Here is a 25,839-nt window from a genome sequence, read left to right on the forward strand (position 1 = left end):
ACAGCGGTCACCGGTGAGACTGGCATGAGCAGCCTGGATGTTCAACGGGGGGTAAGAGCTCCACACTCAGCGCAAGGTCACAGGAGGGGAAAGCGGGGGAGACAGAGGAGACGGATGTTTAAAGGAATATCTGCAAGGACTCACCTGTGAATAAAAGAAGACCCAGAAGGGAGAAAAGAAACCGATGGAGGAGGGCGATGACTGAACAATGAAATGTCCCTGAGATGGAGGCAGACCTGAATGTGCGAATTGAAATTATTCACCCCATTCCGAACAGAAGGGAAGAGAAAATAAAAGGTCACCGACGTTAGTCTGGAAAATTCTTAAACCCCAAGAGTGAGGAGAAACCATGACGAGCGTCCAGACAGAAATGACCGAAAGACTTGTTCAACGTTCCCCACGCAGCCCGAAGCAGAAGCCGGTGGGCAGCTGACTACGGAGAGTAAAGGACGGCCCCTTGGGGTCCTCGCCCACTTCCAGGGCCCATTCCCCACTCAGGATGGAGGACAGGGGGAGGCGCTGTGGCCCGGGGCATATGCTGCCCCTGTTTCTGGGACACCAGAAGAAGCTCCTGGAGAGAGGACCACAGAACAGAATGACCATGCGCCGTGGCCAGTGCACCTGCAGCCACCGCCAGCGACGAGGGACGGAGGCCATGGTCGGTGAGGCAGATACACAGCAGGCCAGACAACAGTAGACCAGGAAGGCACACTAGAGATCTCCAGGAAGAATTCTTAAGGTGGAGGGGATGGACAGAGGGCAATTCTAAAAGGAATCTGGAAGGAAACGTACTGACGATCGGAGAGCAACCTCGAGGTTGGGGGTGAGGAGGGAGAGAAGTTAGGGGGCCGTGCGTTTCAGAGGTGTTATCGCAGTCTGCGTGAGGTGGAGAATCGGGAGGGACACGAGTGAAAATACTGTTCAGGACTGGCCTTGTCAGTGTGGAGTGTCTTGGTGAGGGAAATAAATTACACCTTTTTAAAAATACTACTGAAATACATGTATTCCTTAGATAGAGAAGGCAAACATTTATAGAACAGAACATCACAGAACAGCAGTGTTAACAAAGGAAAAATATAATGAAAAGAACTTCGGGGAGCTTTTACAAAAAACTAAAAGTATATAGTATAATTTCGTAAGAATATATATGTATATGTATATGTATATGTGTGTATATATATATGTGTGTGTGTGTGAACCATGATGTTTATTACGGCATTATTTTTACAGTTAAAATTCCAAAACAAGGTGAATTCCCCTAAATCTTTAAAATAAAATCTAAAAAATTTTACAAAACATTATGCACCATTAGAAAGGAGGAATTATAGGAAAACCAGCTGACTTGGAGAGGATTTCTGTGAAGTATTATGGAGCGAGGAAGCCTAGCTGCAGAAAGGTCACAGTGCGTCCCTGCCGGTAATCCCAACAAACAATGGCAAAGGCGTGTTATCCGCATGTAGCACGTGTCGGTGAATGTGTGTCTGTCCACAGCGCTAGGGCGCTAACTCAGGTCCTCCCTGTGGCTGAAGAAGAAAGGGAGGAGGGAGGAACTAAGTAAACGAGGGAAGCAGAGAGAGAGGGACAGGAACCGTTTAGAAAGCCAGCGCGATCCCCACCATAGGTTCTCTTTGTGGAGTAACAAAAGGTAGGGGACTGCTGGGCTCCCAGTGAGCAAGTTTTCTGTCGCTTCTTAAGACCCGACTCGCTCCCCTCATTGCTCCTGCAGCCACTGTTCCATGGGCAGCTGCTCGCCCTCGGTTCACTGGGAAGAGCTCCTTTTGTCCCCGTAAGTTAAATGAGCAGGTGCCCCGTGTTCCATTACTGCTCCGCTTGTCGGGGTGTGTTCCCTCCACAGACAAAGAGAATGTGACACAGCCATTTGGGGGTGCTTGGCAGTTGAATGCAGTTGCCAATCGTTGTGCCCGATCTCTACTTTAAATATTTTAATTAAACAAAGCCATCTGTAGAAGGGAATGTCGGAATCGTCACACGTCTCGGAATTCCCAGTCACACCAGGAGGAGAAGAAGCAGGAAATCCTCCGCTCTCGTCGAAGGCTTCCTGTGGTTGCCCTTGATACAGCGGGCACCAGTAAAAGCCTGGGACCAAATCTGCCAGCCTGTGAACTCCAAGTGGGCTGCGGGGGGTGTTCCTGATGTCCCCAGATCCTTCAAAAGCAGTCCCATGGAAGGGTCCCCTCCTCCCCCGACTTTGTCCTTCCTGTTGGGTTACTCCATCCTCTCCGAGGCTGACACTGGCCTGCTTTTCTTGAGGTTTGTCCTATGAGCTCATTGAAGACTTATCATTTCTCTGCTGTTAGGTCAACTAACCTTCAAAGCAAATGTGTGTTTCCATGACCCTTGATACAGGGCTTTCTCAAAGCTGAATGGACGATGGGCCAGACCTAGCCCATGCTGCGGCTTCACTCCTTTCTCTGCATAGGGCATGGGCCCGGCGCTCTCATCTCAAACCCATATTGCACCCGCTCTGACCTGTCCAGTAGAGCAATCTGGCTATTTTGAGCAATTTTTTTATTAGACGTAGAAAAAAAGTCATTGTGTTACTGAACAAGGGTCCGAGGTGGGGGGCAATACTTGGCCCACCCAGGGATGCCAAAAACTGCTTCAGAAAACAGGGGCCCCTCCCAAGGACGGTATACTAATATCTATTAGGCTCTTCTGTCCGCCACCAATTGAAAAGACATCTCTCAATGCCAGAGATTTGTGAAAAGGAAACAAAATGTTTATTTAATGCTATTCAGGCCTAATGCCTTCCTTAAAATATTAAAGTCTTTAAGGGTATACACCTACACACACACACACAGCGCTCCCTTCTCCCACTGTCCCAACTCCGGGTACCGTAAATCAGGGAAAGAGCACACGTCCGTTTTTCAGGTAGCTGGCATGTGAGCTGTGTCGCCTGCCTGTCTAGGCAGGATCTCCAATTAATCCAAAGTCATGCGGCATCTGCCACTGGCAAGAGTTCTTTGTACCAAGTTCCAGTCAAAGTTTCTCCTGTTTTCCAGGCCACTCGGCCAAAAGGAGCACCCCAAAGCCGCACTCCACCAAAAGCGCATCTTTCTTCTTCACCTGGCCGCAGGGATTTCCATTCTGGCAAAGCTGCGTGGTCTTCCCTTTCACCTGGCCAAGAGGGGGTCTGCACTCTACTGAAACCGAGTGGCTCTCCCTCCTAATGGCTACAGGGGTCTACATCTTTCCAAAAACAGCATGGCTCTCCCCCTCACCTGGCCAAGAGGGGGTCCTCACTCTGCTAAAGCCACATGCCTCTCCTACAGGCACTCTCTCTGAGAAGCAGCCCCAGTTCCATCCGGGGTCGCAGCCACTCACTTCTCCCTGGCCCAAAACTTGGCCACAGCTATTTAACATATCTATGAAACCAGTTAAAGTTTATAGATATGTTAAATGACCATTCCAGAGGCTAGCTGCAAAACTGTTGCTATGCAAAACAGCTCTCAAGGGCCCTGCTCCATTTGTCCCTTCCCCCAACTGACACCTGGGTGGGGTGAGGACATCTTAATATTTCCTCCAATATTCCTGTACACTTTGAGTTCTGGACACCATTCCAAATCTTTTCTGGTCCCCCCTTGGCTGCACCCTGTATCAATTGGATTACTTTGGCACTCACACCAATCTGAGAGGTGGAGGCTGAAGATGGAGTGCAAAGAACAAATCTTTCTGGCTTATCCTAAAAAACCCTAAAAAGACAGCCTTCGGGGAGTTTCAGGTTTCTCAAAAATTATGCTTGACATGCTCTCAGAGCCGCTCTGCTCCTGGAGAGACAGGCAGTTATGGGAAAGAAGTTTCTGGGGCAGTGACATCAAACAAGGACAAAAATCTCCCTGGTGAACTTTGGGACATTGGGTGACACTCTCCTTGATCTAAATTTCAGAGATGTTAAACCAATAAGAAGAAAGGCTAACACGATTTTGATTTGCATAAGGTTGCTCTGAGCATAAGGTTGAAACAGCTGGATTTCCAGGCTGTGGGAATTTAGTCCCTCATAGTTCTCAGATGTCCACTCTTGGGGACTGTGGCGTAATTTATGAGCTCTCATTTTTGAGAGAGCCCCATATGGCTGGAAGGAGTAATTCTTTAAAACTCTTTTCGACCTCCAACGGCACTGCCTGATGACTCAGGGCATTTGCTCAGGGCTCAGGGAGGGACAGGTGGAGAGGCGTGGGGGCCGATTGATGCTCTCTGTAACCTAGCAGCCCCTCTGTGGCTTTGCTGACGCATCCTTCTCCCCATCCCTCCTCCCTCCGCCTAGATCTGTTGCTCTGCTCGGAGGACCGTCACCAGCTTTCAACCCTGCAGATGCATCATCACCCTTTGAGCCTCCCCGTTTGGGGGCAAAATCATCCTCAGAAGGTTGCTCAGCACTGCCCAGTGCGTGCAGCTGGAAAGGAAGGCACTTGATTTCCTCTCCTCCTGCCCCCCAGGGTGATAAGGCAGTCCCATCGAAGCTCCATTCAGTCAGCATTCTTCTCTTACTCACTCCTGGGGCGGAACTGAAGAAAGGAAGAGAGAGGACAGCAGGAAGTCTAAGGCACAGCTGGAGGGACTTCCCACGAGGATCTGGGGAGTGAAAGGTTTTCTTAGGCTCCGAGAAGGAAGAAATGCCAATAGGCCACAAAGCTGGGCAGTACAGAGCTTTATTGGGGTTTGCGTGCCCAGGCGAGGTTGCCCGGGTCCACAGCGTGGGGCCGGGGAAGTCAGGCCCAAGCAGGGAATGTGGGGGGTTATTTTGGTTGGCTCTCTTCGTGGGAGCTGGGGATTGGTCCTCACTGAACAAAGCAGCAATACAGCATTGGTGGTTTCTTCCTAGGACTCAGGTTGCTATGCGGGTGTCCCGCCCTCCTGGCCCTCTGATTGGACGTCAGCCATCTTTTCCGGGTTGTAGTTCAGCCGCCATCTTGTCCTACCCCGCCCATCCTGATTGGGAGCACGTACAGAAACGTGCTCTCAGAGAGCGAGAGCAAGCAAGAGCTCCAAATTGTTCTGCCTCATTTTGGGTATAATTCAGGGCCTGTTTCCCATCCTTGTGAGTGTTTAAACTGTAGGTTTGAAATAAGGAGAAGAGAGTAAGAGGAGGATCCAGAACTTGAGTTAACGGAATTACATCATCTCACGTGACCACCTGCCGTTTCTATTTTTGCTTAAAGTTTGAAACAGTGAACAATGTGAAAACTGTGATGACTTCACCCTTGAAAAGATGGCTACAACCCAAAAGGAGGACAATTATAAGTGTTGGCAAGAACTTGCAGAAACTAGAATCCCTGTGCCTTGCTGTTGGGAGGGTAAAACGGGGCAGTCTCTCTGGAAATCAGTTTGGTAGTTCCTTCAGAAGTTAAACATAACTGTGTCGTGTGGCCTAGCCATTCCACTTCTAGTAGCTATCCAAGGAAAGTGGAAACCCAGCCGTAGAATCACTCTGTTATTTCTATCACTGGGAAGTCAGAGAAAAGGAACCCTTGGGGACAGGTTTCGAGGATTAGCCTGGGCCAAGCTGCCACTCCCCATGCACTGTCCCCCTGGTTGCAAGTCTCAAGGCGTCCCTTAGCGTTTAGGAGATGCAGGCCTGTGTGGAAAGAAGAGGGGGTGGAAGAGGTGTGGGCTGCTTCCCGGAGGGAAAGCCTTGCCGGATCGTCTGTCACGAGGCTTTTATACTTCTTTTGCAGGCGGGAATCTTAGGGGGATCTCTGGGGAGGGTTTTAGCAAGGCATTCACCAGGTCTCCAGGAGCGCCCTTTTGGGGTCACGGTCCCCACTGATAGGTCAGTGACAGTGCACGGGGTTCTTAGTCGGTGCTGCTGGTCCTGGGGTCGCCCATCTGGTTTTGCAGCTTTTCTGGGCCTGGAGCTGAAATCCAACCCCAGGCCTAGATGTCATCTCTGGAGAGGTGGCCCTTTGCATCTGGCTATGAACTGCTAGGCTGTTGTGTTCATCAGTCTGTCTAATTTTCCACGTTCCACTTGCCAAGGAATTTTCCCAGCTTCTTCCTTTCCTGCCTCGTGTCCACGCAGACACACATGCTCAAGTGTGTGGAATTCCTTGTTGCAGAAGACCTCGGTGCCTTTTCACTTCTTCTTATTCCATTGAGGAGTTTATTACATGAATGGGCAGCGATGAGCTGGTGCAGGAAGACCACACGGGGCCCTGGAAACCTGCCCTGGTGCTTACACTTCTGGGTCTGAAGTTCTGGTTCGCTGTGGTCCCTCCTCATTAGGCTTTAAAATTTCGCCTGGGGGACTCTTCTGGCAAATGGTTTTGCCTGCTTGCTGCTTGGTGCAATTTTCTTTTTGTTCCTGGTCTCTCTGGCCTCCGATGGTTCGGTGGCCTTCCCAGGTCCCAGGGAATGACAGCCACTGAGAGAGCCCCTTCTTGGTTTGCCTGGCTCAACCACATCACCGGGAGCAATCTCACCTCCAGTCTCTCATCCTGACGCTGGAGTGTGAGAACACAAGGGGCCGTTTGTGTCACCCCCCCCATCTTTGGACAATGGCAAAGCAACCTTCTGTCTTCTTAGACAAAGGCTGTCCCCCTCTCATTATTCAGTCCCGTGAAGGGACATGGGGCTGGGGGGCTGTGTGTACAATTGTTTACAGTCCCTAAGTTCACACCAGAGGCTCCTGCTGCACTGTGCTCTGAGCCCTGACCAACCTCGAGGTCACCGGGGCCCCAGGGGAGCGGGGCTCTGTTAGACGCCGACACTGGGACGTACTGGTGGTGGGGAGGTTAGGGCAGCCCCGCAGCCTCCTGCAAAGTCAGCAGTGCAGCCAAAGAAGGTGCACTTTGCGGCAAACGCTGCCTCGCTGGCTTCTTGTTGGCACAGAGGCAGCCGATGGGCGTCCTGCTTTGTGCACACGCCGTGGGGTTTGCAGTGGAACCCCTGCAAACGGACAGAACACAAAGGATGAGTTCGCTCTCCTTTGCCACTTGTCTCTTCTGGGTTGACCACTGCGTTTCCTGAGGTTCTAGGAGACAACAGGTCCAGGGCGCGTGTTCTTTCTGCAGGGCCCCAGAGGGCGACGGGCCCCAGAGACAGTTGGCCTAAGCTCCCCACCCTGCTCCGCCCCAGACTGCTCCTCAGAGAGCATGTTTAATTTTAGAAGGCTGGACGGCTTTACGGCTCCAAAATATTTGAACTGTCCGTCCTTGTGGAAGGCCGTACACGTTATCCGTGGCTCAAATGGGATGGACAGTCATGCATTTTCAACAAGTATTTTCCACTATAGACAAAGGAGCAAGAGAGAAACGGAAGGACCATGAGAAATCCCAGTCAATACTTCCACAGTCTGCTCTCATTTTTCCCCAGTGCTCCCCAGTTTGGTGCCCCCTCACTTGACGTCAACTCTTGTCCACGTGGGGTGCGTGGGAACCCGGCCTCCTGCTGTCCCACCAGAGCCGGGAAAGGCAGGACTCCCACGGACCCGTTTCCCCTCGGCTGTCACTTCTACACGGGCGGGGACGGTTCCTCAGGCAAAATTTCCTGACCAAACCATCTCCAGGAGACCTTCAGAAAACGCTGGATGGGAGCCCAAATGCCCCGGAGATTCTCAGATGACAAGGTGAGGTTTCGCCTGCTTTGAAGAGGCGGAAAGGGGTGATGAGAGGGTCGGGGGGAGGGGCTGCCAGGGCCGGGCAGGGGGTGGCCCTGTTGCCACCCAGTCACACTAGCACAGGATTCACTCAGGGGTAGGCTTCGCCGGGTGGAGGTGTGATTTCAGGCTCTTCCTTAGTCCCCAAATGCTCCCACCTACCTGCTGAGGCCTGAAATCCTCCTCATCTGAGACAAAGCTTGATTCTAAAGAAAGAGACAAAAGGCTCACTTATGCAAATCTATGGTGCTTTAGCTCTGGCTGAAACTCATTCATATTAAAATGCAATCACTCAGCTTTTCCCCAGGTGGGACGGCTGATCTCCATGGAGACGGAAACTGGTCTAGCAGCAGTGGTACTAGCTAGAGACCTGCCCGGCCTGGAGGCCAGCAGAGCCACAGGAAGGTCAGGCGAGGGGCTTCCTCACAGGGCTGGCTGCCAGCTGGCCTTCCAGCTTTGCTCATAGGAAACCACGCAGCGTAGACCAGATTTAGGGAAGGAATGGGTGCGTGTCCTTTGTGTGATTATCTCCTGGGTCACTGGGTCGAGCCACGCCCTCAGTGCGCAGACGCAGGTGGCTCTCCTGCCCAGGTGAATTCCTTTGCCCCCCCAGAGCCGGTGCCTGTCAGTTACGAAGACTGGCGACTTGGGCCTGGGAGTGAGGCGGGCTTGGAGTCGTCAGGCGCTTTTGTTGCAGACGGAGACGGGGTCCAGGATCCTGGGGGTCATTCATGGGGCACTGAAAGGACCACACAGAGATAGGCATCCTCATGGACAAATCCTCTGAGAAGCAGGAGGAAGCCTAAAGCCCGGAGCACCCACCTGAGCCAGTCAGTGCTGACCACCCAAACATCCAGGGAAGTAAGCACCCACTGAAGGAGAGAGGCCGAATCCTGAAATGGCCCCATACCTTCCTGCAGCTGAGGGGGTCAGGCAAAAAGAGAAAAAACCAGTCTAGTTGTCGAGGAAAAAGCTCATCCTTGTGGTAGGTCAGGGATCATCTCAAAAGTTCCAAGTCAGTTCTTTCTCTGCTCCTAGTAGCTAATCCCTTCTCTGCTCCCAGCCCTTGGCCTAACCATCAGGAGGTGAAAGAAAAAAAGGGACAGGGACTCTCATCACACAGAAAGTGTCAGGGGTTGCATTTTAGCAAGTAAGAACTAGGTGCCAAAATGCAGGCATCACCAAAGTTACACTAAACTACTTAATCCCAAAGCGAACACATATCTTAAAAATTTGAAAGTGAAAATCATCTCTACTCATAAAACCCTCACTTCTTCCAGGAACCAAAGGGTTAGCAGCTTCAGCCTTGGTCTCTCAGCTCCATCATCCCCAGATATGGAGTGGGCTTCGTCTGACCAGGGAATGGCTCCCTTCTGTTGAATGGTGGCAGGCTTTATAGGGTTTTCACTGGAGCTTCTACACCCGCCATTTGTCACAATCTCCCCTGGTCGCCCACTCGGTGGGGGGCGGGGGAGAGGGAACCGCAGTGGTAACATCAGCAGGTGTCACGGCTGGGCAATCAGGGTTCTGCCTGATCACAGCTGCAGTGTCTCCGGTTCTGCCTCCTGCCTCGCCCCTCTGCCCCTGAAGATACTCACTCACTCCTAGAGCGGAAGCTGAGTCACGCAACGGGAGAACTATGTAAAGAAACAGGTGCATTGGAGAGGTGTGGTCAGGAAAGTCCACAGAGGAAATGGTGCCCCAGAGGGCTCCGAGGGAGAAATAGGTGATCACGTGACCAAAGAGCAGGAGACTCAGTCAATGCAAAGCCACAGAGCTGTGACAGCAGTTTGGTGTCATTGGAACATGTAAGGTCAGAAGAGGCAGGAAGGACTCCGGTGAAGCAAACTAAGGCACTTACTTCTGGCTGCAGTCGCTGGTCGCTCTCTTGAGTTCCAGCCCTGTGTGTCCCACCGGCTGCCAGGCATCACCAGCTGCTGGGTCACGGCTGGTACACAATCGAGTTCACGTGATCCCTGTCCCCCCCCCCCCCCGGTTCCCCCCTGCCCTGCTGCCCACCGGAAGCCTGCTCTCCCTCCTTCTTTTCCCCTCTATCAGTTACAGGACTCGCCGCACACACACATTTTTTTTCACGCTAGAAAACTCAGAGTCATCATGAGCTAATTCCGTTTCTCCAGTCTCCCATTATCAGCTAATACACACATTTTAATAATTCTAGCTCAGAAGTGTCTTTAAAAGACTGCCCTCAGAAGGGCAGTAGTGGTGTTTTTTTTTTAAGATTTTATTTATTTATCTTTAGAGTGGGAAGGGAAGGAGAGAGGGAGAGAAATATCAATGTATGGTTGCCTTTCATGCATTCACTCCTGGGAACCGGCCTGCAACCCAGGCATGTGCCCTGACTGGGAATCGAACCACAATCCTTTGGTTTGCAGGCCCACACTCAATCCACTGAGCTACACCAGCCAGGGCTGTTCGTTTCTGTCTATGGGGATACAGGGCCTCAACTCCACACAGTGCTCGTGCAGGTTGGACACACCCAGGGGGCCTCATGGGAGGGACTATTAGAGTGGAAGTAAATTGTCTTTAAACCGTGTGCATGGGACACGCCACACCCAACATCACACACCGTCGGCTGTTTGAACTCCATGGCTTTGCAACGTTAACATGCTTTAACTCCTGGTGTTCATGTATGAACTCCTGTGCAGCCTGCACACATTCGCTTGGCTTTTGTGTCAGCAGGTTGTCGTCTTGGCTGCGGTCTAATTGATGTTATGTTGCCTCCCTGAGAAAAAGGCCTATGTCAGTTTTTCTGTGGCCAAATATCAATGGATGCAGAGCAGCTCCCTGCGGAGAGTTTCATGGGGTACACGCACGATCAAGCTTGAATTCCTAGGATTGAGGGTCCTGGGACCACATTTGAAGCCTGTGACCCCCTAGAATGACCTTCCACATGTCTTCTCTCCCATGGAAGTGGCAAAGTGGCCGCTGACATTTCTCCTGTGCCTAGGAGATCAAAACTTGCAGGTAGTGGGAGAAGGGGAGGGGCGGTGAGCAGAGAGCGAGTGCGGACAGTTTCTGCATGGGCAGGACAGAGGACCCTTGCGCCTGACGTCCCTTTGCAGCCGGCAGCTGAGATGCGGGAGCTCCTCCTTGCTCAGCGAGGGGCCCCCTTGCGTTCCCTATTAGGACTGAGGCCCAGGACACGTGCCGTGGGAGGCAAGAGGCTCAGAGGCCACACTGGCTCCTCTTCCGGGTCAAGAGCGGCAGCCACACGTCACTCCGTCTACTCCCAGTTTCACGTCCACTCAATGGCAGTGAAACGTAGCTGTAATTCACTGACCCTTCCATGAAAATACTACACACGTGTCTGTGTAACCAGACTCAAGCACAACAAAAGGCAAAACAAATCCCTCCCCATGACCTGAATGCCTTAGACGTAGGTCGAGGCAGCCAGACTGTGAGTGGGTGTCTGCTGCTAACAACGCACTTGAAGTTGGGACAGATGTCAAGTACAGGACAAGGGGTCCTGGACTCAAACAGAAATCTTCCTCATGCAGCGGGTGGTCCACTTACAGGGTGAAACATAAAAAGCAGGGTTTATTTTATATAAAATAGGAAATATTTAATGTATATAAATTTATTTGCCTCGGCAATTCTTTATTTACAATTGCTGATTGATAGCAACAATTGAGGTAAAAATACACATGAGGTATAGATAGAATATTTAAATGCAAGATCATATTTTATTTCCATTGGAAAAGTAGCAATGAATAAAAAAATACTGTGGTATTTGATCAGCAAGCTTGACACAGCTTTCCCCTCCTTTTCCTTTTATTTTTAGAGGCACAGAGATGTCAGGCAGAAGTGGTGTCACTAACATGTGAATAAAAATGTTAAAAATTCATGTAGTTTGAAGAGAAGGGGGGCCAGGAATATAATCATACCTGTTTTCATTCTGGTTTAAGAATGCTCTAGGTCCTTGCTCCTCCTAGGTCCTTGGGCCTATGAGAAATGCAAACCCTCAGGCCCACCCCGCACTGCCTGGACCAGAGTCTGCCTTCGAAGAACCTCCCCAGGGGACCTGCGTGCATGCTAAGTTTGGTGACACCGTATCTTCTATCCCTGGGTGCCCAGCGCAGTTTCCAAACAGGCAGGGCCTCGTCTCTGGAGTAGGGCCTTCGTTAAACTTCCCCCATGGCCTTGCCCATTCAAGTCGCCCAGCACGTATGGATTTCAGATGGTGGCAGAAGTGACTTGGTTTTGCCCATGGAGCATTGCCCAAAGGGAACATTATGGCTTGGTTGCCACTTTCTCAAAAGGGCAGGGAAACGAAATGTTCTTGGGTCACAATTCAAACAGTCTGGTTTTCCTTGCACCACACGGAACTCACATATAGCATTTTTATTCCTCTCAATAAAATAATTGCACAATGCTGATAAGAGAAAACATTACAGAAATGCATACAATATAAAAAAAGGGAAAACATTTAAGTTTTTCCCCCCCTCCCACCCCAGTTGCTAAATTATGATACCAATCTCTATTTAGAAATCTATCTCCCTGAAATCAAATACAATAAATTATCTTGGTCTGTATAACTACTGAATTACAATAAAAAGCAATTTAAATCCATTAACAATCAGTTAAGGAGCCTCGATTTGCTTAGTCTATAGCTTAATAAATAATGTTGGGTTGCTGCCCAGGTGGCTGGACTGGCTGATGAAGGAACGTGGATTTAGCAAACTTGGCTACATTTTCTAAAGCTAATAGAGGATCATAGTTTTGGTCTTACGTAAGTTTCAAACCCTGTCTTTCAGGTGGCAAAGTTGAACAAATTCCATCTTTAGGGCATCACACATAACAAAATAAGAGTCCTCTGAAGCTGGAATGCTCAGGACTCTTAAACGACCATCAGCCCCCTTCCTCTGGTGCCGAGTTAAACTCAGTGCAATGCACTGGTAAGAAAATGCTGATTAACTGCGGCCAAATAGGCCACTGGTCAAACAGAAGGACGTCTAAGATCATCACAAAGTGTATCTGTGGAAACGGGACAAAGCACAGAGCCTCCCTTTGGCTGAGACTGGGCACAGGTGTGGGGTGGGGCGGGGGAGGGGGAGGCACTGGGTCCTCTCTCCCACTGACCCCAGGGCTTGCTGGGACTTTACTGAACCCGCACCTGGTGGGGACCAGGAGCCCCTGAGAATCCGGCTTTAGACTGATTGGGACTCTCCCGCCCATCCCACTTCTTTGCCTTCACAGAAGTAACTGTTCTTTTCCCGGCTTTACCCACCCCTTGACGCTCAGGTTTTGAATAACGGAAACAACCTGCGGACACAGGAGAACCTTTTTCTTTTGTTTTCCTTTGGTTGGCTCATCTTTGGTTGAACATCAGGGCAGATGACAGGGGACACAGGGTCACACCTTGGCCTTAGCAGCAGCTCCTGCTCCCTTTACAGGACGGGAAGGGGGGGTGCGGGGGTCGGGCCACTTGGAAAGAACCAGGTAAGGAAGGGACTCACCAAGTCAGATGCGTTTCAAAATATGCAATTATATATAAAATGGGTACTTTACATATATACACAGTAGCTGAGAGATATACACACATGTACATGGGCTATACATACATTTATTTACAGTTAAGAATATGCTTCTTAGAAGCTTATAAATAGCAAATTAGGCAATGCACAAGGAGAAAATCTACTTAATTTTAAGGAACACAGATAAATGCTTTAGTTTTTAAGAAAATTATATTAGTAATGATATAGCTGCCTCCAGGAAGGCTGGGCAGGTGCTCACAGGCTCCTGCGACATCCACACTCCGCCCTCTCGGCATCTCTGGGTTAGGCGGTGACCCGTTCTCTCTCCTGCTTTCTCAGGAGCACACGCCCTCCCACGGGGGTCTGCTGTCGCTTCCTCTTCCCTGAGTTGCAGGTCACTCGGGGGAAGACTCAGATCTTCGTTTCTGGACCCTCCGCAATGAGGGGCTGGAAAGAGTTTCTAATCCTGGCCACTTCCGCCGCACACAGGTGTCCGAAGCCTTTATTGTACCATTCTGGGGAGTGGCCTCTGTGGGGACAGAAACCAGGGGGAAGTGGGGAAGTCCCCTTCCGGACACAGCACAGCGATCTACCACCACGTCGGAGGGGGACGTCTTTGTGCCACCCGGACACAGGCCTACAGCCCCTGGGCTGCCCCTCGGGGCTCAGAGAACCCAAATATCAGTCCATCGTCTCAGGGCTCACTGGCTGCTCTAACCCACCTCCTCCGCTGGGAGGATTCAGACTGAGTTCTAGAACCGCCCAAGAAAACCCAGCACCCATCTCCCCAGACTGAGGACATGGCTCCGCACCACGAACACCAGGGAGAGGCCGGACTGGAGCTAGTTTCTTCTCCACGGAGGGCAGCTGCAGGGGTGGCAGGGGGCCGGGGTGAGGGGACCCCAGGGAGGGGACTCCTGCTGGAGCTCCCATGTCTGTGTTTGCTCCGTGCGAGATGCACAGACAGAAAAGTGGGGGCAAAATGGGAAGCAGGGAAAAGAGCACAGGCTCCAGTCAAAGGTCTGCATCTCAGGAAAGCTGGGGAAGAGGAAGCAGGGTGGGGGACATGCCCAACATCTACACAAGCCCGTCCATGGCTACGAGGGGAAAGTACAGTGAAATAGGAAATCAGGACAGCAGACAGGGCCCTGGCCAGCAATGGCAGCGTGCCTGCCACCCGGGAGCCCCCACTTACTTCAGGTCCGCCCTGCAGACGTGGGTCAGCCTCGACTTGCCGGAGCCGCATGGTTCTATCAAGTACTGTGAGTCCATCACCAGGGCTCGCACGCCGCCCATCAGCTGGGCTTCCTCGTGCTCCACGGAGAGGGCCACCAGGGCGCACATTCCTTTGGGCAGGTCGGTCCTCCAGGTCCTGTGGGGCAACCACCGCCCGTCACAGTGGCGGCGTGGAGAGGAAGGCGTGAATGCGCTGCTGAGGGCCACACGGGTTTTCCTGCCCCCACTCCAGGCCCAGTTACTTGGACTAGTCCTGTGGTTTCTGTAAGTGTGGGTGACGCCGACACAGTGCGGGGCAAAGCCGGGCTCTGAGCCCAGAAATGGCCTCGCAGCCAGCGCTGAGATCTGCCTTGGGGACCAGACTTCGGCTGAGGTGGCGGTCACACAGTGTTGGAGTTGGGACTCGCTCGTTCCACTCAGAGCCCCGCTCTGTCCACTCCATTGAAAACCTCAGCCTCTCATGATGGTGGGTACAAAATAGACAGGGGGCGGGTAAGAATAGTATAGGAAGTGGAGATGCCTAACAACTTAGATGCACGGCCCATGGACATGAACTAAGCGGGGGAGAATGTCGGTGGGAGGAGGGTGCAGGGTGGAGGGGAATAAAGGGGAGAGAACTGTAATACTACAACTGCATATACTGTAATACTACAATAGCATAATGGATCAAATATATTTTAAAAAATAAAACTCCATCCCTTGCTCTCCCCATCTCTTACCCGTGCCCCTGGCCTAAGTAACCCTCGCCCGCTTACTTATTATGGGCAGACTCTTTCTCCCTAGTAAAATAGAGATCCCGAGAGAGCAAGACTGGGGCCCACTGTCCTGCTGAAGCCCCCGGCGGTGCCCGGCACCACGGTGATGGAAGGATGTGCTAAAAAACAGCAGTTGGTAGACGGACGGATGGACGGAAGCCCTGTGCTGGCCTCTGGCCCTCAGCCACATCTCCGGGGGCGGAGGGGACACATGGCCGGCCCCATCCCCATGGCCGCCCCCCTAGCAGAGCAATTTGCTTGCTGCTTGTGAGAGTGAAGGCGTGAAGCTTAGCCTCCCCCAGATGACTAATGTCCCCATAACTGTGGTCCTGAGCCACCCGCAGAACTGCCCTTGTTCTCCACCAGTCGCTAAGATAAACACATATATTTAGGGAACAGTGACCCTTAAAGTCCAAGGTCCCGAGGACCCACTGCACAGGCGTAAACGTCCTATGTGAAAAGTAACCTTTAGTTCGCCGTCAAGACTAACTTTCATAAAGAAACTGGTTCAAACGTACACTAGGGATTCCTTTCACACCTTGAATCCGAGGGAAGGGCTGGCGCCTGCCATCCGTTATCAATAAAAACGATATACAGATCTCATTACACTGTCTTGGGTGTGTCCTGACTCCCCCCTCTGTCGGATGCGGTGCTGACTCACCAGCCCCCACGCACCCACGGCTCCACCGAGCAAACTGCCTGTCCCTGGCCCACAGCCCTCTCCGCGCCCAGACCTCTCGGGGCCCTGGGTCAGCAGGGGAGACAGTCCTGCGAGCCTGCTCTGGCCCTGATGCCCCGCTGGACACCCAGTGACACGGCACAGGGGACCTGCAGGGCTGCGCCCTGGTTCCTGTGCGCAGTGGTGGGGGCCGAAGTCGCACACACTCCGGTCCTGAGGGCGACACGGACCAAGGGCTCGCCTCCCACAGGGCTCAAGGCGAGAAACGTCATTTGATTTGCATGACTTGGCAGGAAGCCCAATGGGCCAAACAGCAGCTATTTTCGGGACTCTGTGCTGAGGAAATGAACCATATTTACGGCCCAATAAACTATATGCCGCATCTCGGAGGGGCCTCAGGAGAGACCCACAGAGCCGCAAAGTGGGCGAAGGAGCAGGAAGTTGGGCACAGATGCAGCAGGGCACAGGTGTCCCCCATAGGTTCTGCTCAGGGGGGCGAGGCTGGCTTGGTGTCCCCAGCGCGGGCTGGATCTGGGCGCAAGGGCTCTGAACTGTGCCCCCCCGCAGCTCCCAGCCTGCTTAGGAGCGGAAGGCATTTAACCGCCGGTCCGGCTTACCTGAGGACCACGAAGTCCCGGGAGGGGTGGGGGGCCATGCTGTTCAGCACATACTGATAGACTTCTGTCTGCTTGTCCAGGGTTTCCACCACCTTCCACTGCACGAAGTCCTCGTCCCAGAGGTGGCGCTCCCTCAGCACGCGGTTCAGCACCACCGACGGTGGGGCCTCCACCTCCGCCGAGGCCTTCCACAGCTTCAGGGGGTTCCCGTCGCCCACCTCGGGAAAGACACCCACGGATGCTGAGAGGTCAGTCGGGCAAGCAAAAGCCCTCCTGCTTCCCTGGGGTGTTCCACCAAATCCCTGACCATGCGTCTTGAAAGAGTGAGTCTGCCTATTTTATAGGTTTACCATTTTATAACGGTAGTCCTTAGGGTTAAAATAATAACGACGATGATTATAAAGCAATTTCCATCAACACACACACTGGTTCTGCTGCTGGCCAGGTGCTCTCCCAGCCCACTGGGTGTTCAAACAGCCCTCCCCTGGCCGGGGCATTTTTATTATGTCCGTCCTGCAACCGAGGGAACCAAGGCAGAGAGAGGCATGTGACCTGCCCGGTGTGACACAGCCAGGGGACAGACACTGGACTGGGACCCAGCAGGCTGGCTCCATGGCCGGCGCTCTGAGTACGTGCAACCCGGCTCCTCGGCCCTCCCCAGAAAGGGACTTCGGCCTGGTTGCTTGCGTGCCAAGCCCATGGGTAGCAGCCTATTTTTTTTAAACAAAACAAATCCCTGGTTGTCGGATGCAGCTCTTTCGGGTACATTTTGGGAGCCCCGAGATTACCTTTTTGAAAGCCAGGTCTGTGTTGTCTGTGCTGGAACATGTCACCCACCCCTTGAACTTCTCCTTGGCCTCCTTCTGCAGGCCCTGGAGGAGCTGGTCCAGGTAGGTGTGGAAAGTGGCCCCGCTGTCCTCCAGCTGGGTCCCCAGGTCTTCCAGAGTCGGGGCATGGATCTCAGCCTCCACATACGCGTCATGAAACTGGGCGACCATCTCGTGCGGGACCTGCAGGGCAGGGCGGAGCGACACGCTGCAGTAAAGAATGTCAGGACCGATAAAGAAAGCAATGTCATCTCATCAAAGGCTCTCTGCATCAGCCCTGGCCAAGTGCCACGGGCCAGGAGACATTGTCCTGAGATCAGATGTGAGGCTGGTGGTGGGGGGTGGGGCTTCCTAAAGTCAGGAAACCCAAGTCTGTTTCTGAGGCTACATTTATCACCCCAGACACTGCAGTGGCCTTCCCATTTCCCTTGAACTTTCCCTTTAATGTGTCTTTATTCTGTTTGGCAAAAATGTGGGCTCAGGAAACTCAAAGCATGTAGACTTCAGAGAAACATCTAGCATGACTTAGAGATAGCTGTATCTTTTTAGCACACTTTTCCCGATCACAGACGCCAAATTTGCCACAAAAGCAGCTGGAAGTCCGGCCCCCTTCTTTAACCTCTCTGGGCGCTGCACTCATGAGTCCCTATTGATTCTCCATGAACAGGAACGGTCACTGTCTCGCACACCCCCCAGAGGCACACACATAGATGTTGAACCCAGTCAAACCCTGTGGTAAAATCCAAAAGGATGTGACTGGCTGGCTTGCCTGGACCTGTGCAGGCGAAGGTGATGCAACCACTCTCAGGACAATTGTCGCAGCCAACCCAGACGTCTTTACCCACCACGCCTCCGTGGGAGACGGAGGTAGCCCCTCCCACTTCTTGGCGGCCAAGACCAGAGCTCCATGGAAACTCCTGTCATTGTAAACTCAGGAACTAACCCGGGGCTGACTGTCTGAGCATTGCTCCGGTTCCAGGAGCCGCGGGGACGTCGGGGCCAGCCCTCACTCACCTCAAACAGCCGGTCACCCTCGGCGATCATGTGGGCGAGGCCCTGAGCGGCGGCCAGGCTCTCACTGAGGTCCTTTTGGTCTGGCTTCCCGGTGGCGTACTTCCTCTGGATGCCTCTGCAAGTGCAGGGGGCGGTCCTGAGCAGGCCCCAAACCCCGGGGTCCTTCAGGAAGCAAGCTTTCCCTTTGTGCTTCTGGCTCCTGCCTGGGGATGGCGGCGGGGCGGGGGGAGGGGGCGCGGGGGCGGGACCCCAGCCTCTCTCATGGCCACTTAACTGCCATCAGCACACCTCCCATTGGGGGCAGGCTGAGGGTCCGGTGGCTCATAACACCACAGCGTGGAAGAACCCAAGGGCAGGAATAACTGGTGGGGGCAGGGGTACAAGTCTATTTTTTTCCCCAAGTCTGAAACCACTTCACCCCAAGCTGCTGTGCTTGGACCTGGAATCTAGCCTTTCTCTCTTTTGTTTTTTAAAGTTAAAGATCATAAAATACTACTTCACACACTTTACTTTCCTTCCCACTCACACATGCAAAACAAAACAAATTCCTCAGGTTTCCTGGACCACCAGGACATTCCTCAATGCCCTTTGGACCATTCTCTGATTCTGGGCACCCGAGTTAGGTCGCCTGGAGACTTTTTCTGATTATAAATGAAGAGCTGACGAATTCTTGAGTCAAAACGCAACACAAGGAGGTTTTTGTTAATGGGCTGGGGAGGCCGTCGTCGGTTTTGGGTGCTGGTTGGTACAGAGGAGAACCCACCTGGGGGAGCTTTCCTTCTTCAGGAGGTTGAGGTGGAAGAGCGAGGGGGCCAGGCACACGGCCAGGTTCATGGGCGTCATCTGGTTCTCCTCCACCAGGCTGACCACGTCGTGCAGGAAGCACAGCAGTGTGTGCAGGACGTCCCGGCTCTCGTCCGCCAGCAGCAGGGTGGCCGCCTGTGCTGCCTGCAGCCGCTGCTCCTTGGGGACGTCTGGGGAAGGGGGGGAGCCAGACCTTCAGAGGGGCCCGCTGGGAGGCAGTGGGTGTGTCCCCGCAACCCTGCCCAGATGGGAAGACACGCTCAGGGACATCACGAAGGACAGCGGCTCCCATGTCACTCATTCAACCTACTCGCTTTGACAAAATAGTATTTATTTAGTGGATTGCCACTTGATTCTGTCAGTGGTGCCTATCATAGTTCTTTTTGAATTTGCAACATTTGTAGACTCAAAGGTTTTTAGTACTGATTTCTCTACAGTCTTCAAATTGGACCCATCCCACGGTGAGGTCTACTTCAGGCAGATTTTGCCAAAAACTCAAAGTCCATGGGCCAAATGCTTTTTTTCCTAAAGAATTGGGACTGGATCTTCAAAATAATTTATAATGACAACATTATCATAGGTAGAAAGAGTCCATGTTCATTACTAACATCCCCCTTGGCAATGAACTTTTAACAGGCTATGCCTTTTAATAAAAATTTGTTACTTTTGTGATTATTTTAATTATAGAGGCTTGGCTGAAAATGATCAATTTAACATCCCTTAATTTCAAGGGAAAATATAAAGTAGGTTGAATTTAGTGTGAAGCTTGATTCAGTTTGCTTACTTTCGCCACCTAAAATACACTGTTATTAAAATACTTTTGCCTTTTATTTCCAGGCATTTTAACATGTTTGGCTTTGAATTTCATGTATCCCAAGGACACGCTTAATTTTAGAAAATTAAATGGGTTTTTAAAACACCTATAGACAGAATAAATTCTATCGTGTGCCCTTTTCGTTTTAAATTTATTAAAAGGATGTTGCAAGTTAATTTTAGAGGTTAGGCCAATCCCTATCAAGAGTCAAATTCTTGAGGTCAAAAAGGTGTTTTCCAATGCCTGCAACATGGCCTGGAGACGTCCCTCTCTAACTGTGAGCAAAGTTCCTTCTGGGGAGGAGGGCAGATCATGAGTCCGTGTGTTACTCGCATAGTTAAAGCACAGTCTGCAGGTGGACAGGCGCACGTGGGAACGCGGGTCTGCATTCCTCGCACTCACACTGATAGATGTGGAGAAAGGTCTCGCTGAGCTTGTTGGTAAACAGGGGCTCGGGGAGGTCCCGGAAAAACTGCTTCACCATGTCCGCCACGTCGTAGGCAGACTGGTCCTCGTAGCTGACGTTCTCGGGGAAGTTCTCGTTCATCTGGCGTAAGGCCTGGATCCTAGACTTCACGCCCGATTTTCGAAAAAGTCCCACCTGAAACAGGTCGAAGGGATGTGTTAGCAAGGCCCCCTTTGCCCCAGACATTCTCTTCCCGAGACGGTCACCTCGGGGGTGACGGGGAGACATGGGGCCAGGACTGGAGGAGCAGCAACTGCATGCAAACCAGTCGACTGTGAATGACGAGTTCAGGGACGTGGGGGAGGGGTGCAGGGGGGGGGCGGCTGAGCACTGACTCCTCTCGGATAAAACGAGGACAGAGTGCCAGCCCACCTCAGAGGGCTCAGTGGAGGCTCAGTGAGAACGTACGTGTGACTGCTTTGTCACCTGTAAAGTCCTAGAACACAGTGGATGTTATTCTTTTATTCATTTATTCAGCAGTAGTGATCCCATATCCCTTATGTGCCAGGCGTGCTTCCAGTTCCTGGAGTCGAGAGGGAGCAGAACAGACAGAATCCCTGCCTGCTCCTGTCCACCCTCAGCAGGGACACGTCAGAGGGTGTCATGTCGGAGAGAGTTCTGTCAGTAGAAGGTCCGGTGGGTCCCAGGGAAGAAACCAGACCCGGCGTCCCTTTGGGGGTGAGATTTATAGGGAATACGCTTAGGGAGCAAAACAATACCCTAAGCATGTATTCTGATTTAAGAGTCTCATTTGCTTTTCGCTTTTCCAAATTCCTCTAACACCCGCCATGGGTGTTTCTCGCGCGATGCCTGGCACCCCCCGTGCTGCCCGGTGGGTTGCTGTGTGCCTAGCTCTGGATCTGGTGAGAAGGCTCCCTGGGTGGCTTTTCTTCCCACATCAAGTCCAGACATTGTCTCATGGCTCTTTCATCCCTCCGGCTTAGACTCTTTTCCCACTTAACAGATACGTGCAGCAATAAGGCACCAGAGAGATAAGGCCCTGATAGGGGGGAGGGAGGGAGCCCTGGCAGAAGGCAGATCCCTGCAGGTTGCGCCCCAGGCCTTGCAGGATCTGCATACTCTGGATGCACCTGGACCTCCAGGGACCCCCAGTTTACAGTGAACTAGTGCACTTGCTATTTTTAAATGCCTGTAGGACATCAAGTTGCTCAATACTCAGCCTTTCAAACCTCAACCTCCACTTTTCTCATTCCCTAAGTGCTTAGAGGTTGGGCCGCTTTTGAAAGCAAGGGGGGAACATTCCCAAGAGGTAAGCGAGGCCCCACCTCTGTAGACCTGGAGGAGTGTGCCAGGTCCTCTCACAGCTGCTCTGCGTGCCAGGCAGGCCTCTACCCAAGTTCAATTGTTGGTGGAGAGCTCTTGTGGTTGCTGCTAATTCTTTTAAATTGCAATAACAGCAAGGGGAGAATTCCAAGCAATTAGAGAATACTAAGGTTTTTGTGTATGTCAGCTGAATGGATAGGAGGGGAAATTACACCCTGCTACTTTCTGTGGCAACACAAACAGTTCTCAGGACCACGTCTCCGCATTCCAAGGCTCATCCCCCTAATTCCACAGATCAGCCTGTTCAGTCAGGCATGTCGCTGAAAATGTCAGCTGCCTCCATTTATGTGCTTAGAGTCTGGCATGTCTAGAAAATGCAACACGTGGTCGTACACAGGTGACTCTCCAAGAAGAATATAAGAGCACCTGCTGGCAACTACTCCAAATTTCATCCAAGTGCATGAGAAGAAAGCATATACTGTCCAAAGGAAACTTCAAGATGCCAACTGATGAAGAACAGTCACCCTGAATAACCAGCTGAACCAGCCGAAGGGGCGTCTTATAGCCACAGGTTTACAGAGGAGGCCACATCGAGACTCTCCAAATTAGTTGCCAAGGGCCAGGCATAGACAGCCTCTGACACTGGCCTGCATCACAGCTTCTCCCAGGAGGCCCCAGAACCAACACACCCAGTGGCCGGCTTCAGGCAACATCAGAGCCGGGTCCATTTCCGTTAGCTTCACCAGCAGCATCTCCAAAGGGAGATCTCTGCAGGCACCAGACCCTGCCGAGGCGAACTCTGCTTGGAGTGCTCAGCATCTGCATGACATTTCACACGCTGTGGTCGAGGCTGATTCTCAGTCAGCCAGCCCGTGCAGGCATGGGCCAATAGCATTCAAGGTTCAGTGGGGACAGGAGGGCTTATATAACCCACACAAGGGACAGTCCTAGAGTGCCCAGCTCAGGTGATCAAGGACATGGTGCCACTGGGTCCCACAGGACACCTACTGCATAAGGCCACGCCATGAAGCCTGGAGTCATGGCAGGTCTATCTAGTATGCAGAAATAAACACAAAGAAGCAGCCAAAATACAGAGTAGAACAAATATTCCAAAGTTCATATGGAACCACAAAGGACCCAGAACAGCCACAGCAATCTTGAGAAAGAAGAACAAAGTTGGAGGAACCATGCTGCCTGATATTAAACTATGCTACAAGGCTATAGTAATCAAAACAGCATGGTACTGGCATAAAAAACAGACATATGGATCACTGGAACAGAATACAGAGCCTAGAAATAAACCTATGCCTTTATAGTCAATTAACATTTGACAAGGAGGGCAAAAACATACCAAGGGATAAAGATAGTCTATTCAATAAATGGTGTTCAGAAAATTGAACATGTGTAGAAAAAATTAAACTAGACCACCTGCTTATACCATACACATGAATAAACTCAAAATGGACTAAAGACTTAGATGTAAGACTCAAAGCCACAAAAATTTAGAAGGAAACACACACAGGCAGTAAAATCTTGGATGTTTGTCATAGAAATATTTTTTCTGATATATCACTCTGGGTGAGGGAAACAAAAAAATAAACAAATGAGACTACATTAAACTAAAAAGGTTTTGCACAGCAAAGAAAACCATCAACAAAATGAAAAGACAGCTGAGTGAATGAAAGAACATATTCACCCAAGATACATCTGATAAGGGCTTAACATCCGAAGTTTATAAAACTCACAAAACAGACAAACAAACAAACTACCTAATTAAGAAATGGGCAGAGGACTTGAATGGGCAGTTCTCCAAGAGGTCATACAGATGGCCAATAGATACATAAAAGAATGTTCAACGTCACTAATTATCAGAGAAATGCAAATTAAAACCACAATGAGGTACCACCTCCTACCTGTCAGAATGGCCATCATCAATAAATCAACAAACAACAGGTGCTGGAGAGGACGTGGAGAAGAGGGGGCCCTCGTGCACCGTTGGTGGGAACGCAGACTGGGGCAGCCACTGTGGAAAACAGTATGGAGTTTTCTCAAAAAAATTTAAAATGGGACTGCCTTATAGCCAGCAATTCTACTTCTGGAAATATATCCAAAGAAAACTGAAACACTGATTTGAAGGCATATACACACCCCTATGTTCACTGCAGCGTTTTTTACAACAGCCAAGATTTGGAAGCAGCCCGAGCGCCATTAGTAGACGAGTGGAGGAAAGAGCCGTGGCCCATGTACACAACGGGGTGTTAACTGGCCAAAAAGAGAACAAAACCCTCCCTTTTGTGACCATGTGGATAGACCCAGAAGGTATTATGCTAAGTGAAATGTCAGAGAGAGACAAATACAGTATGACTTTACTTGTACGTGGAACCTAGGAGACACAATAAAGAAACAAAACAGAAACAGACTCATAGACACAGAGAACAGGCTGGCAGCTGTCAGAGGGGAGGGGTGGTGGGGCTGGGTGAGAAAGGTGAAGGGATTAAGCAAAAAAAGCACCCCCAGCCCCTCAGACGCAGACAATAGCATGGTGATGACCGGAGGGAGTGGGAGGAAGAAGAGGGTGAAGGGCGATAGACGGTGATGGAGGGGGACCCAGTGTGGTGAACACATGCTACACCATGCAGGTGGCGTGTGACAGAATTGTGTGCCCGAAACCTGTATCCCTTTATTAACCAACGGCACCCCGTACGCTCAATAAAATTACATTTTAAAAATGTCAGTTGAGTGCTTACTGAAGGGAGTCCAGCCGGAATTTGGTTACACCTCAACTCTTGTAATTCTGGAGGGAGGCCCAGGGCTGCGCCGAGCCGGAGTTCTAGAATCTAGGTGCCCCAAACGTGAATTCTTGACATGACTCACATTTATCTCCGTGTGAGTGGGTGTGTACTCAGTGGGAGAACTCCTGTCTGTTATTTCTAACAGCAGAGCAATCAATACTGATGGGGACCCACGAAGAGAATAAAGCAGGCACGCGCTTGAGTGAAATCTGCTGCGTGCGGTTCCTTTGTCCGCCCCGTCCTGCCGGCTCGGTTGGCGGTGTGTATGGAAGTGTGCATGCGCACACACCCCAGGGATGTTCCCTTTGTGTGGTTCTGTTTCCAACTTTGTTTCTCATTTCGGCAAAGACTATTATTTTAGTTCTTTTAGACGTGTCTGGAGCTGCTTGCTCTGACTCCCCTCTCACAGGAGATCCGGTGAATTCTCAGATATTTTTATTTGTTCTGCATCAAATGCTGACCACCGCCGTCCCATCCCACCGTCACCGTTCAGAGGGCATGGCAGGCGTCTGTGGGTTCCGTGGGTTTTTGTTGGAAGCGCGGAGGGGAGTCTCTCCCCTAGCCCTGATAAAGAAGCGGGGGTCCGAAATCAAACGGGGGGCCTGATGTCGCAGCTGAGGGCGACAGAAGGGAAAGGTGGGAAGAACCCCAGCCCCCCACAATGTCTCTGAGCTGATGGAAGAACTAAGCCCAGAAGCTTCCCACTTTCCGACTTCTCATGGGAGCCCATGCGTTTCCCACTGTTTCCGTTCCTTTGGGGGGGAGCTTCAGCAACTTGCAGTGGAAAGCCCCCTGCACACAGGTTGTCCAAGTTTCTTATGATGGTGGGGAGGTCCTTAGACCACAGTGCAGCCCCCAGCGGTGGCATGACCAAGGGCCCATAAGCGTCTCTTCTTAGAAAAATCTCCAGAGCAGTGATACAATTAGCATTTGGGCTAAAATTTTTTTCCAAGAAAAAAAACAGAGGCCTGGAGAAACACATTTAAAATCCGTTGCCTCCACGAGTGCCCTGGAACCCCCTGGAGGGGGCTGCCCGGGACCCCTCGGCTTCTTCCGGGAAGACCCAAGCAGCACGCAGTGATTTTCATGGGCCCCCATTGGTCCAGGGCAGATAGACGCCCAGGCCCCGCACTTGGTTACTGCTCTGCGGTCCCTGTTTTGAAATTCTTAATGGATCAGCACTGACTGTCAGGGTGTCCTGCTCCCGCCGACCTTTAAACCCTCCCTCCAATGGGAAGAGTGGGGGTCAGCAAAGGAAATTCACTTTGTAAGCCCCTCCTTTGCACGTGGGCTGTCATTTCAGAGGTGGAAGGAGGGGGGGGGATGAGTGCTTTTTGGGTCTGGGCTGCCATTCTTCTCTCTTTTGTCCTCCGCCCAACAACTCAGCTATGAAAAGGCAGCACTCAGGTAAAACGAAACAGACGGGTGGCACCCATTCATC

The 25,839-nt window shown here is 51.5% G+C and overlaps 1 protein-coding gene across 2 annotated transcripts in view; it reads right to left on the reverse strand.

The window, feature by feature from the left end:
* Positions 1–11,532: 11,532 nt before the first annotated feature.
* Positions 11,533–25,839, reverse strand: part of STARD13 (StAR related lipid transfer domain containing 13) — a 177,320-nt gene continuing 163,013 nt past the window's right edge. For both annotated transcript variants that reach the window (XM_037057643.1, XM_037057642.1), the window contains exons 8-14: positions 20,259–20,457; positions 19,002–19,212; positions 18,239–18,353; positions 17,186–17,407; positions 16,398–16,615; positions 14,306–14,482; positions 11,533–13,639 (exon numbers count right to left, since the gene is read on the reverse strand). In XM_037057643.1, the coding sequence (XP_036913538.1) occupies positions 13,522–13,639; positions 14,306–14,482; positions 16,398–16,615; positions 17,186–17,407; positions 18,239–18,353; positions 19,002–19,212; positions 20,259–20,457 (1,260 nt within the window). In that variant the 3' untranslated portion in view covers positions 11,533–13,521. The remainder of the gene's footprint in view (positions 13,640–14,305; positions 14,483–16,397; positions 16,616–17,185; positions 17,408–18,238; positions 18,354–19,001; positions 19,213–20,258; positions 20,458–25,839) is intronic.

Source organism: Sturnira hondurensis, unplaced genomic scaffold (assembly GCF_014824575.4).
Source record: "Sturnira hondurensis isolate 20B ecotype Veracruz unplaced genomic scaffold, ASM1482457v3 Scaffold0009719, whole genome shotgun sequence".
Lineage (NCBI taxonomy): Eukaryota > Metazoa > Chordata > Mammalia > Chiroptera > Phyllostomidae > Sturnira > Sturnira hondurensis.